This window comes from Equus caballus, chromosome 7 (genome assembly GCF_041296265.1).
Source record: "Equus caballus isolate H_3958 breed thoroughbred chromosome 7, TB-T2T, whole genome shotgun sequence".
Lineage (NCBI taxonomy): Eukaryota > Metazoa > Chordata > Mammalia > Perissodactyla > Equidae > Equus > Equus caballus.
In genome coordinates this window covers 34,814,274-34,826,725 of record NC_091690.1, presented here as the reverse complement: position 1 = coordinate 34,826,725, position 12,452 = coordinate 34,814,274, and the positions used below count along the sequence as shown (strand labels likewise).

At 43.7% G+C, this 12,452-nt stretch overlaps 1 protein-coding gene across 2 annotated transcripts; it reads right to left on the bottom strand.

The window, feature by feature from the left end:
* Window positions 1-459: 459 nt before the first annotated feature.
* LOC102148118 (protein PIP-1) lies at window positions 460-6,337 on the bottom strand. Of its 2 annotated transcripts, XM_070272930.1 has the most exons (5): window positions 5,895-6,043; window positions 5,422-5,491; window positions 5,153-5,233; window positions 1,847-1,960; window positions 460-1,066 (listed from the first exon to the last, which is right to left on the bottom strand). In XM_070272930.1, exons 3-5 carry the CDS (start codon window positions 5,211-5,213, stop codon window positions 942-944), a joined length of 300 nt encoding a protein of 99 aa, XP_070129031.1. In that variant the 5' UTR covers window positions 5,214-5,233; window positions 5,422-5,491; window positions 5,895-6,043; the 3' UTR covers window positions 460-941. The 2 variants fall into 2 exon arrangements, with proteins under 2 accessions (XP_070129031.1, XP_005611742.1); XM_005611685.4 differs by lacking the exon at window positions 5,422-5,491 and having other exon boundaries at window positions 5,895-6,337.
* Between the last annotated feature and the right edge of the window lie 6,115 nt (window positions 6,338-12,452).

Below are 12,452 nucleotides of genomic sequence, written 5' to 3'. Positions count from 1 at the left end.
ACCTGGTCAAGTCATAAACCTTTCACATTTAATCAATAGATTTTGCTTTGTAATGCTCATTGGCTGAGTTATTCTTTCCTTTGTAAGAGAGCTCAAATATTATAGATGCAAGTTGAGAAGGCTGAGCAGTTGAGGGGAAACATATGAGGGGAGACACCATATACTGGTTCATCAAACCATCCATTTTCTTCTTGGGAACACCAGATTACATTGCAGATTGCAAGGTTATACCTTGCAAGATTACCTTTATTGAAATTTTGATGGAGTGAAGTGACAGTAGAATGTGGGCAGAAATGATATACAGGACTTCCAGTTCTGGCCATAAAAGCCCCTGTGAGAATCTCCATGCTTTCTTCCCCTTCTGTGGAGACCTTGAAGACTGTGTGAAAGATGGTGACATAACGCTTGGAAGGAGCTTGGGTACCTGAATAACCACCACCACATCGCTGAACTGTGAAATGAGTCAGCAATCATTTTTTATTGTTTTAAGCCATTGATATTTCAGAGATTTTTGTTACAGCAGCTAGCCCACTCAGCTAATACATCATTTAGGGCCACCCCACTCTTCCTACCCTTTTCATCTTCGGAAGTTTCTCCTTCTTCCTTCAGCTGCTGCCTCCAGAGCACCCAGCATTAAAAGCATCACAGTCTCCCACAAACACTGCCTTTTTAGGCAGCAACCAATGTGATTCTTAATCAGGGACTGAAAAGGGAGAAGGTACTCTTGGACCTAGCTATGTCCAGTTTGATTTTAAAGAATATCCCGGTGGCATCTGGCAGTGAGGGAAAGAAAAGGAAATGGGACCTGAAAACAGAACTAGTCTGAGACTTCTTGGAGGGAGCCCATATTCAGGTCACAAGAGTCTTGAAGACTATGGTAGTTGAAAGATATGCCGTATCTGCCTTATCCACCAGATCAAGGCAAAAGCTGGGTCCTGCCTTTAGAACTTGTTGCAAAAAGATGAGCTATTGCAGCATGTCAATTCCACAGTATATTTATTACTACAGCCCATGAAAGGAAAACATAGGTTTTTACAACCCTGGTATCCAAACAAAACGGTGGTACCTAGAGAGAGGCAGAGAAGAAGGTGAGTGAGATCCCAGAAGCACACGTTGTAGATCCATGGGTGTGGGGTCTCATATGTCTGGGCACCCTGTACTCAGTAAATATTGCTAAATGAAGCACTGAATCAAAGCATCAACTAATTGATCAAGAATGAGGAGAAAATGGCACATTCCATCAAGAACTCATGCTCTTGAGTAGGGATGACTATCTTCCTCCTGAGATTAAGATTCTTGAGGTTGGGCCTCCTAGTGGGCGTCCCTAGGAGAGCTCTGAGGGCTCAGTATACTAGGGTTCAATGCACCTCCCCACACAAGAGAGGGCAGAGGGGAGGAATAGAAATTGCCCTACTCACCCTCCTCAACCCCTCTCTTCTGACTTCGGTCCCCAGCTCCCAAAAATTCCACCACATTCACAACTACTCTGGGGAATTTGAGCAGCCCAATTCCAGTCACCCTCAGGAGCTAAACAGAAAATTGCTGTTTTTCCTTTTACACGCCATCAGCCCAATTGACAGGCAGTAGCAGCCGAGCACCAGAACCAGCTGATACTGCTTCACTAGTTTAGATAAAAAAGGAAACCAACGCCCAGCCTAAGCTGCTCCTGCTCCCAGGGATCCCGAGGGCCCACCTTCCAGGTCTAATAGCCACATGACTTGTCATTGGGGCCCAGGCTCCCAGGTGGTCCCATAGGTGGTTCATACCGCACTCTACCTTGAATACAAGCTACCAACCCAACCCTCAGGCAAAGGTCACCCAAGGAGAATTCTTAGGACCCCCCTACCTTCATAGACCTTCTTCACATAGCACTGTTCGGTTGCCGTGGTCTCGCAGAATCTTTCCCCACTCACGCAAACCCCACTGGCGTTGACTCGATCACAATGAAAGCAGTAAAGAGCTGGAAAGTAAAACCAGCAGAATGAGGCTCTTCTGGACCAGTCTCCCCACTGGTCAGGGGAGGGAGCACACACTCTGTCCCAGACTCAGGCTGGACAATGATCAGTTCCCGCCACCTGCTGAATGTGCTGAAAGCCTGGTGTGATGTCTCTGTGCTTGGCTTATACCTTGGAGGAGGCCCGCATGCCTCTGGGTGCAGGGTCTGTGCCCAGTACAGACAGAATCCCCCTCGACTCCCAGGGATGGACTGTGCTGCTGCAGGAAGAAGGTCAAGGGCTGCACTGCAGCTCACCTGACCCCACTCGCCAACTGATCATCACCCCACCCCAGGGCTGCCCTGTGGCGCAACACCAGGGGACACCATTCAAAATATATCCCATGTGAACGGCATCTGCAGGGGAACAGCAAGTGAAGTGTTGGAGTTGGTGTAGAATCAGGACAGCCCACCCCCACTCCATCCTCCCTGCAGCACCACGAGGCCCCTCCTCACCCTCCTCCAATCAGGGCTGGCACCCTCCACTCTCCCTTTTCATCCCCAACATAGAGCTGCTTAGGAGAACCATGGGACTCAGTCTAAAAAGGGCTCTGATTGGGGTGGGGAAGGGAGAGAAAGGAAGAGAGCGATGGAGGATGGGAAGTAAAAGAGAAGATCAGAAGGAGCAGGATGAGGCAGACAGTGGAAGACTGAGGAAAGGAGAAGATGGAGGGAGGGAGCTGTGAGCATCACCTACAAATGTTTGCCCTGGGGCTGCAGCTCCTCACTCTTCCACAGCCTTGGGGGGAGCACCCAGCTCACCCATGCAGGGATTCAGCAAGCACTGGGCCCCTGCTATGTGCTGGGCACTATTCCAGGGCTTCAGAAAGATGATGAAAGGGAGGATGAAACATACGTTTCACTTATTTACGTAAACACTCAGCAAGAAATTGGGAGAATGACTGACAATGAACACATGAGAAAGATTATTTCAGGTCCCAGTGACTCCTGAAGAATGGAAGACTGAGGACACATGACAGAGACAGTGGGTGAGGTGGGGGGCTGTTACTTTAGACAGGGTGCGCCGCAATGTTTGCTGAAGGCTTAATAGACTCGAAGTTTGATGATTTAAAGAAAGAAGTTGATTGTTGAAACAACCCTGAGCAGTTGGGAAACTGGCTGCGGGAAGATACAGGGGCAAGTGCAAAGGGTCTGAGATGGAGTCAGCTTGTTCCGTTCAAGGAACAACAAGGGCATGTGCAGCTGCAGCAGCTGAATCCTGCATCACTGACTGAAGCAGATGCCTGAGCATCCCCTCCCCCGACCCCTCACCTCCACCTCCAGGCGCTGAAGGCTGCTCCTGCAACACCTGCACGTCCACAGGGGGCGGTGGGAGCACACTCCCTTGCACCCAGGGCAAGCTGGAATATTAGAGAGCAGGAGCCCTGGACACATCTCTCTCCAAGCACAGTGGGGGATACTGGTGAATGATGCTCCAACTTTCTCACCCCTGAGTTGGGGTAGCTTGAGGCTGGCTCTGCCCTGTCCTCAGAATGTCTCCGCAGGGTGAAGCTCCACTTGCCCACCCTGCTGTCTAGCTCGATGACACATCCTTTATCAGCTTCCTTCCCTTCCCTGTTCTTCTTCCTCACTCCCCATGCAGGTATTTCCTGGGACTACCTTCCAGACAAACGCATTTTACTGTTATCTTTCTCTCAGAGTCAGATTCTGGCGAACATCAACTAAAATGATAAATTTTTATTTAGATCATATGAGTGTTCTTCTAAATTTATTTAGCATAGTTTTTATTCCAAGTCTTCCTGTAAATATACAAGAAAAGAAACGCTGACTATTAGCAGGCTGATTCCATTTGCAGGAGAAGAACGTTGCAAACAAATGATTCTAGTTACTGCCAAAGATCATTCCAATTTCAACGAATCCATGGAACCAAATAAAACCAGTGGAAATGTATTCTGTAGAAGGGGAAACTTCTGACCTTTTGTGAGTGCTAGAAAATTCAGTTTAAGAAGTCCACATTGAACATAAAATCATTGATTTTCATGGTGATAGTATAAATACAAATGCTGGTGGAGCATAACATTGCAGCAGAAACAACGTCTTACTCGACTGAGAATCTATGGAACGCAAATACACTTATAGTTGATTGTGGTGAATACATAATTTTTAATTGTGTCCCAATTCTGTCCAAACAAGTATGATAGTGTTGTGTGTCTGTGTGTCTGCATGTATATATATATATGTGTGTGTGTGTATCAGATATAAATGACTGTATATATCTCTCTATATATCTATATATGTACGTATACATGCACACAGGTGGAATAACTATAAAGGTTTTGTGAGGAAGGTGATGTGGAATAAAATATACTGTTCAGCAATCTTTCTCCCTGTTCCCTGTCATCCATCAGATTTTTAAAATGGTTGAGCCTTTGAGGAACTATTTTGTGATTCAGGGCAAGTGGCCTACAACGGTATTGACCACTTGATGAAAGAGTCCCCTATGTTTTATTCATGTAATAAAGTGTCCGACTCCATTATTTTGATGTTTGATAGTTGACAGCTCTGAGACTCACCTCTTCCACCCACATCTGGGCCCCAGGAGCTCCCTCCTTTGCTAGTGGTGGGAGTTTCAAACCACACAAGCCCCTGTCTGCGTGCAGCAGCCCTCACCCTGCCTCTCTGCCTAATGAGCACTTGAATCCCAAGCCAGCCTGCTTTCCCTGCCCCCTCACGCCATCTTAAGACCAGCCTGGAGGCAAGCCCTCCTCTCCCCAGGTAGCTTCACTAGTTAAGCAATAAAGTTTTAATACCCTCTTGGTGCATGTCAAGACTTGGCATCTTCAGTGTTGACATCTGAATCAAATTTTGGTGAGGGCCCATCCTGTTTCTACAAGAAAACTCCAAATCTTATAATATTCAACAAATAGAGTACCCAAACACTTTAGCTTCCAAAAGTATTTAACTAGCAAAATTCTGAAAAACAAATTTACAAGCAGAAAGACATTGAAATCTATCCCTACAAAAGGAAAACTTCCCAGATCAACCATAACCTATTTGGCAATCTCACGTGCTGTGCATTCTACTGACAAGGTAGGCTGATAGAGAGTCAAAGAGAGAAGTGGTTCCTGGACATGTGAACCGCCACTCACCCAGGGTCTCCTCAGTCCCACTGCCCTCCCATATGCTCCCCCAGCTCACCTTGCAGGAAGCCCAGCAGCAAGGACAGGATGACCAGTGGCAGCAGGAGGTGCTTACCCATCTCTGAGTTTGGCTTCAGTCCTAAGGATTGGCAGGAGACATGACAGAACTGGAGGCATCAAGAGCCTCTGAGAATCCCAGCTTTAGAACCCCAGGCTGGGAGGACCAGCCAATGGCAGCCCAGGCCAAGGGCTGCACTTCCCCAGGGCACAGAGTGCCTGAAGGAGCCAGGGTCCTGCATTCCTCCCCACATTGCTGACCCTGCTCACCTCCACTGGCCCTATCGAGGGAGCTGAGTCATGTGAGAAGAGCTCACTCTTTTCTGTCTGAATTTCACGACTGTAAAATGGAAGAATAAAGTCTGACTTACATAGCCTAAGGGTTTAGGAAATTCAAGTGAGTTAGTGAATGTGAAACCATCTAAAGAGGTTTGCTATATATAATGGAAATGCTGAAGTATGGTGTGAATAAAGATACTCCTAGAAGAGATATTCTCCTATGAAAATAAACACAGAAAAAAAACATATGCGGAGACTTTTGTAAAGTGCAGGCCCAAACATAATAGATTTTGATGGTAGTTTTGTTTCATTTCCTGGAAAGGAAACTGTTGTCCACAGCCTCAAAGGGCTAGGAATGACAGGTACCGCCAAACCTACTTGGTTGTTTAAGCAATCAAAGTTTATTGATAAAGGGAAACAGAACGAGGAGCCAGGATAAAGGGGAACAACAAATCGGTACTTACAACATCCACACCACAATCAGCCAGGGAAGTCCCAGTAGTTTGTACGGTGCGTGGGAGTGCCGATTGTCCAGGTCTGAAGCAAAGCGTCTTTTCCTAAGTGAGACTCCCAATTGCTCTATGCTTGTGACTCTCTTTTATCCTAAGGTTTCTCTAGGTTCTGACTCAGGGTTTCAGACATTTGGATACTTTGAGTTATTTCTTCTTGTTCCCACGCATGGGGTGCTTCTATATATTTTGTTCCCACGGATAGGATGTTTCTAAAGTCCTGTCAGGTGCCTGTCGGGGAGGCCAGCCCAGAAAGGAATATGACGCAGGACATATTCTTTGTAACTTGTGCCTTAGAGTCAGGGCCGAAGTGGCCATCTTTGGCCCCCAGCCCAGACACATTCCTTTGTGTAGGGCCCAGGCGCAGTGTCCTTGGAAGGCGGGGAGGTCAATGAACTCTGTACAGAAACACATCTGCATTTCTTTTGTCATGTTTTGGCAAACAGGAGGAAAGCAAAGTATTGCTCCCCAGATCTTTACAATCTATGCTATAAGTAACCCACCTTTGACTTTGTTTGAATCTATTTCTTTCTCAATAAAGTTTTCTTTTCTGTTCTGGATGCTTGATTACATCCAGTGGAGGGTTCCCCTTCTGGAATGGTGTCATGAGGAGATCTGTAGACCCGCCCCTACCCTGTCCAGTGAAACAATCATAACTGGTGAAAAATACCTTTTAAACAGTCATTTAACATCTCTGGAAATGGTCCCAAGGACATACAGTAAGTGCAGACACATTTATTCAAGAAAGTTACTAAATTTCAGTAAGAACAAGGAGAGTCTGCCACACTGGATCCAGGACTTGATCACTCCCTCCCTGCTCCTCCCAGCTCAGCATGAAAGAAATTCCACTCTGGGTAGGCATGGCCAAGAAAATGTGGTATCCTTTCCCCCAGGTCCCAGTCAAGGGATATGGGTATCTACTGGGAGGGCCAGACCACTAGCATTCCTCAACCACCACAGCTCCAAGTTGCAGAGGCTAAATTCCTGGCAAGCCTGGTTAATATTGTGGGGGTGTTCCTTCCACCATTCAGCCCCCACTCAGAGAGTAGGGCCTCTAACCCACATGTGGCAGGCTGAAAATACTGAGTCCCAATTACTCTCACTCCAGCTCACTTGTAGGGCAGAGCTTCCATACCAGGAGAGGCAAGCCGAGAAGACCAGAGGCCACTGCCCCAGTCCAGTTCCTTGCTCATAGTGCAGGGATGTAACTCTGAGGTAGACAGGCCTCTGCTGCTGCCATAAGCACTGGGGCCATGGCTTAAAGAACTTCCCCAGGGAGAGAGGCATCCATGAGAACACGAGCATCTGAAGATCTCCCAAAGGAACCAACCTTATTCAAAACAGAGTGTAGGGATGTTCAAGCCTAAGGGTACTCTCAAAAACAGTGGAGCGGTGGGCGGAGCAAAATGGCTGGGTGAGCTGACCCGGGATTCTCTCCCCTCCAAAATACAACAAAAGATTGGAAGAACTGAATTTCAGAGAATAAACATAATGCCAGCTCGTTAGAGACCTACAATACCAAGAAGGCAGAGATCATAACCTTGCTTACACCTTCGGAGGCGCCGGAACGGTAGGAGAGAACATCGCTCCCTCCCCTAGAGTCTGCGATCACTGAGGCGTGGGTCGGGAAGGAGCGGGGGAGGGGCCGCGTGACCGGGGATCATCCAGGACTCCTGGGGCTGATTCAGTGGAGACCCGCTGACGGGGGAAAGCTTCCGTCTGCTGGGACCCCATAAATCAAGGGCCTTGGGAGACCAGAGAACAGAACTGATCTAAACCCAGACCGGCGCGTGTGAGTAACAGCCCCTCCCCCCTAACAAAGGCAGTGGGCGCAGCCATCTTGCCCCGAAGGCGGAGAGCTAACACGCCACTCTCGACCCCCATCTAGTGGCGACAGGCTGTAACTGCAACTGAATTCTACCACCATGAGAAAAAACTGCTCCTCTACCATCCAGCAATTTATAAAAGCCCCAGACCAGAAGGAAAACAATAAAGACACAGAATTAAGTCCTGAGGACTTGGAATTAGGTAAACTAAGTGATAATGAATTCAGAGCAGCTATAATCAAAAAACTCAATGAGGTAGAGAGAAAGATAGAGAAACAAGCCGAGTTCTGGAGTTACTTCACAAAAGAGATTGAAATCATAAAGAAGAATCAAACAGAATTACTTGAGATGAAAAACACAATGGACCAGATAAAACAGAATACGGATTCCCTGAATGCCCGTGTAGACAACCTAGAGGAGCAAATCAGCATAATCGAGGACAGACAGGCTGAATGGCGCCAGACAGAGGAAGAAAGAGAACTAAGAATTAATAAAAATGAGGAAAATCTCCGTGAGATAATGGATTCAATGAGGAGTAAGAACATAAGGATCATAGGAATTCCCGAGAATATGGAAAAGGAAAATGGAGCAGAAAGTGTGCTTAACGAAATTATTGAAGAGAACTTCCCAAATCTAGGGATCAATGGAGAAATGTGTGTAGAGGAGGGTTTTAGATCTCCTAGATTTGTCAATGTAAAAAGACCCACCGCAAGGCACATAATAGTAAAGTTGGCACATAGGAATGATAAGGAAAGAATACTCAGGGAAGTAAGAAAAAAAAAGAGAATAACCTATAAAGGAGCCCCTATCAAACTGTCAGCGGATTTCTCTACAGAAACCCTACAAGCTAGGAGAGAATGGAGTGATATATTCAAAGCTTTAAAGGATAAAAACCTTCAGCCAGGAATACTCTATCCAGCAAGAATTTCCTTCAGATATGAGGGAGAAATTAAATCTTTTCCAGACAAACAAAAGTTAAGGGAATTTGTAACTAAAAGCCCTCCATTACAAGAAATCCTCAAGAAGGCTCTCATACTTGAAAAAAGAAAAAAGGGAGAAAGGGGACACAATCCACAGACTAGGGAGACCGATGGATAGAACCAGAACAGGATAGCAAATATTCAACTATAGCATTAGGGTAAAAATAAGGAAACTACCAAAACAAGGACGATCTTAGCACTCTAACTACAAATTAATAAGACGAGTTGGAATAAAAAATGAAAATAATTACTTAGGAGGGGAAGAGCAAAGGGTCTAAATCAGTATTGATCGAGTAAGTAAGAGACCACCAGAGAATAGACTATATTATATACGAGATTCTAAATACAAACTTCAAGGTAGACACTAAAATAAAGTACAGAACAGAGTCACAAATCATAGATAAGGAAAAATCTAAGAAACCCAGCATAAGAAATTGCAGTATTAAATGGGTAGTCTAAAGCACACAGGAAAAGAAACACAGGAAAACAAGATAATGAGCGACAGATTGACAGCATTAAGTCCACATGCATCAATAATCACTCTCAATGTGAACGGATTGAACTCTCCAATAAAAAGACACAGAGTGGCAAAATGGATTAAAGAACAAGATCCAACAATTTGTTGCCTCCAGGAAACACACCTCAGCCCCAAGGACAAACACAGACTCAGGGTGAAGGGGTGGAGGACAATACTTCAAGCAAATAGCAAGGAAAAAAAAGGCAGGTGTTGCAATTCTCATATCAGACCAAGTGGATTTCAAAATAAGACAGGTAAAGAGAGACACAGAGGGACAATATATAATGATCAAAGGGACACTTCATCAAGAAGAAATAACGCTTATAAATATCTATGCACCCAACACAGGAGCACCAAGATTCATAAAGCAACTATTAACAGACCTAAAGGAAGATGTTAAAAACAACACAATAATAGTAGGGGACCTCAACACCCCACTCACATCAATGGACAGATCATCCAGGCAGAAAATCAACAAGGAAATAGTGGAGCTAAATGAAAAACTAAAACAATTGGACTTAATAGACATATATAGATCACTCCACCCTGAAGGAGCTGAATACACATTCTTCTCAAGTGCACATGGAACATTCTCTAGGATAGACCATATGTTGGGAAACAAGGCAAGCCTCTACAAATTTAAAAAAATTGAAATAATAACAAGCATCTTCTCAGATCATAGTGCTATAAGGCTAGAAATTAATTACAAGAAAAAAGCTGAGAAAGGCACAAAGATGTGGAGACTAAACAACACACTACTGAACAAGCAATGGATCATTGAAGAAATTAAAGAAGAAATAAAAAAATACCTGGAAACAAATGAAAATGATAGCATGCCATACCAACTCATATGGGATACAGCAAAAGCTGTATTAAGAGGAAAATTCATCGCAATACAGGCACATCTTAACAAACAAGAAAAATCCCAAATAAGCAACCTTAAAGCACACCTAACTGAACTAGAGAAAAAAGAACAAATAAAGCCCAAAGTCAGCAGAAGGAGAGAAATAATAAAAATCAGAGCAGAAATAAATACTATTCAAATGAAAAAGGCAGTAGAAAGGATCAATGAGACAAAGAGCTGGTTTTTTGAGAAGATAAATAAAATTGACAAACCACTAGCCAGACTTACAAAGAAAAAAAGGGAGAAAGCTCAAATAAACAAAATCAGAAATGAGCAAGGAGAAATAACAACAGACTCTGCAGAAATACAACAGATTATAAGAGAATACTACAAAAAACTATATGCCAACAGAATGGATAACCTAGAGGAAATGGATAAATTCCTGGACTCCTACAATCTCCCAAAGCTCACTCAAGAAGAGGCAGACAATTTGAACAGACCAATCACAAGGAAAGAGATTGAAACAGCAATCAGAAACATCCCAAAGAATAAAACCCCAGGACCAGATGGCTTTCCTGGGGAATTCTACCAAACTTTCAGAGAGGATTTAATACCTATCCTTTTCAAGCTATTCCAAAAAATTAGGGAAGATGGAACACTTCCTAACACATTCTATGAGGCTAACATCACGCTGATACCAAAACCTGACAAGGACACCACGAAAAAAGAGAACTACAGGCCAATATCACTGATGAACATAGATGCAAAAATTCTAAACAAAATTTTGGCAACCAGAATTCAGCAATTCATCAAAAGAATCATACATCAGGATCAGGTGGGATTCATACCAGGGACACAGGGATGGTTCAACATCCGCAAATCAATCAACGTGATACACCACATCAACAAACTGAGGAATAAAAACCACATGATCATCTCAATAGATGCAGAGAAGGCATTTGACAAGATCCAACAGTCATTTATGATAAAAACTCTGAACAAAATGGGCATAGAAGGAAACTACCTCAAGATAATAAAGGCCATATACGACAAACCCATAGCCAACATCATACTCAATGGGCAAAAACTGAACCCCATCCCCCTGAAAACAGGAACAAGACAAGGATGCCCTCTATCACCACTCTTATTTAACATAGTACTGGAGGTCCTGGCCAGAGCAATCAGGCAAGAAAAAGGAATAAAAGGAATCCAAATAGGGAGGTAAGAAGTGAAACTCTCACTGTTTGCAGACAACATGATTTTATATATAGAAAACCCCAAAGAATCCATTGGAAAACTGTTAGAAGTAATCAACAGCTACAGCAAAGTTGCAGGGTATAAAATCAATTTGCATAAATCAGTAGCATTTCTATACTCCAATAATGAACCAACAGAAAAAGAACTCAAGAATACAATACCATTCACAATCGCAACAAAAAGAATAAAATACCTTGGGGTAAATTTAACTAAGGAAGTGAAGGACCTATATAATGAAAATTACAAGGCCTTTCTGAGAGAATTGGATGACGACATAAGGAGATGGAAAGACATTCCATGTACATGGATTGGAAGAATAAACATAGTTAAAATGTCCCTTCTACCTAAAGCAATCTACAGATTCAACACCATCCCAATCAGAATCCCAATGACATTCTTTACAGAATTAGAACAAAGAATCCTAAAATTCATATGAGGCAACAAAAGACCCCGAATTGCTAAAGCAATCCTGAGAAAAAAGAACAAAACGGGAGGCATCACAATCCCTGACTTCAAAACATACTACAAAGCTACAGTAATCAAAACAGCATGGTACTGGTACAAAAACAGGTGCACAGATCAATGGAACAAAATTGAAAGCCCAGAAATTAAACCACACATCTATGGACAGCTTATCTTTGACAAAGGAGCTGAGGGCATACAATGGAGAAAAGAAAGTCTTGTCAACAAATGGTGCTGGGAAAACTGGAAAGCCACATGTAAAAGAATGAAAATTGACCATTCTTTTTCGCCATTCACCAAAATAAACTCAAAATGGATTAAAGACCTAAAGGTGAGACCTGAAACCATAAGGCTTCTGGAAGAAAACGTAGGCAGTACACTCTTTGACATCAGTATTAAAAGGATCTTTTCAGACACCATGCCTTCTCAGAGAAGGGAAACAATAGAAAGAATAAACAAATGGGACTTCATCAGATTAAAGAGCTTTTTCAAGGCAAATGAAAACAGGATTGAAACAAAAAAACAACCCACTAACTGGGGAAAAATATTTGCAAGTCATATATCTGACAAAGGCTTAATATCCTTAATATATAAAGAACTCTCGCAACTCAATCACAAAACATCAAA

Coding starts and splice junctions, on each gene's coding strand:
- LOC102148118 (XM_005611685.4), bottom strand. CDS start 5,213: ATGGGTAAGCACCTCCTGCTGCCACTGGTCATCCTGTCCTTGCTGCTG. Junction 1,961..5,152: donor GCTGCTGGGCTTCCTGCAAG/GTGAGCTGGGGG, acceptor TTTACTTTCCAG/CTCTTTACTGCTTTCATTGT. Junction 1,067..1,846: donor TGTGAAGAAGGTCTATGAAG/GTAGGGGGGTCC, acceptor GCCTCTCTCTAG/GTACCACCGTTTTGTTTGGA.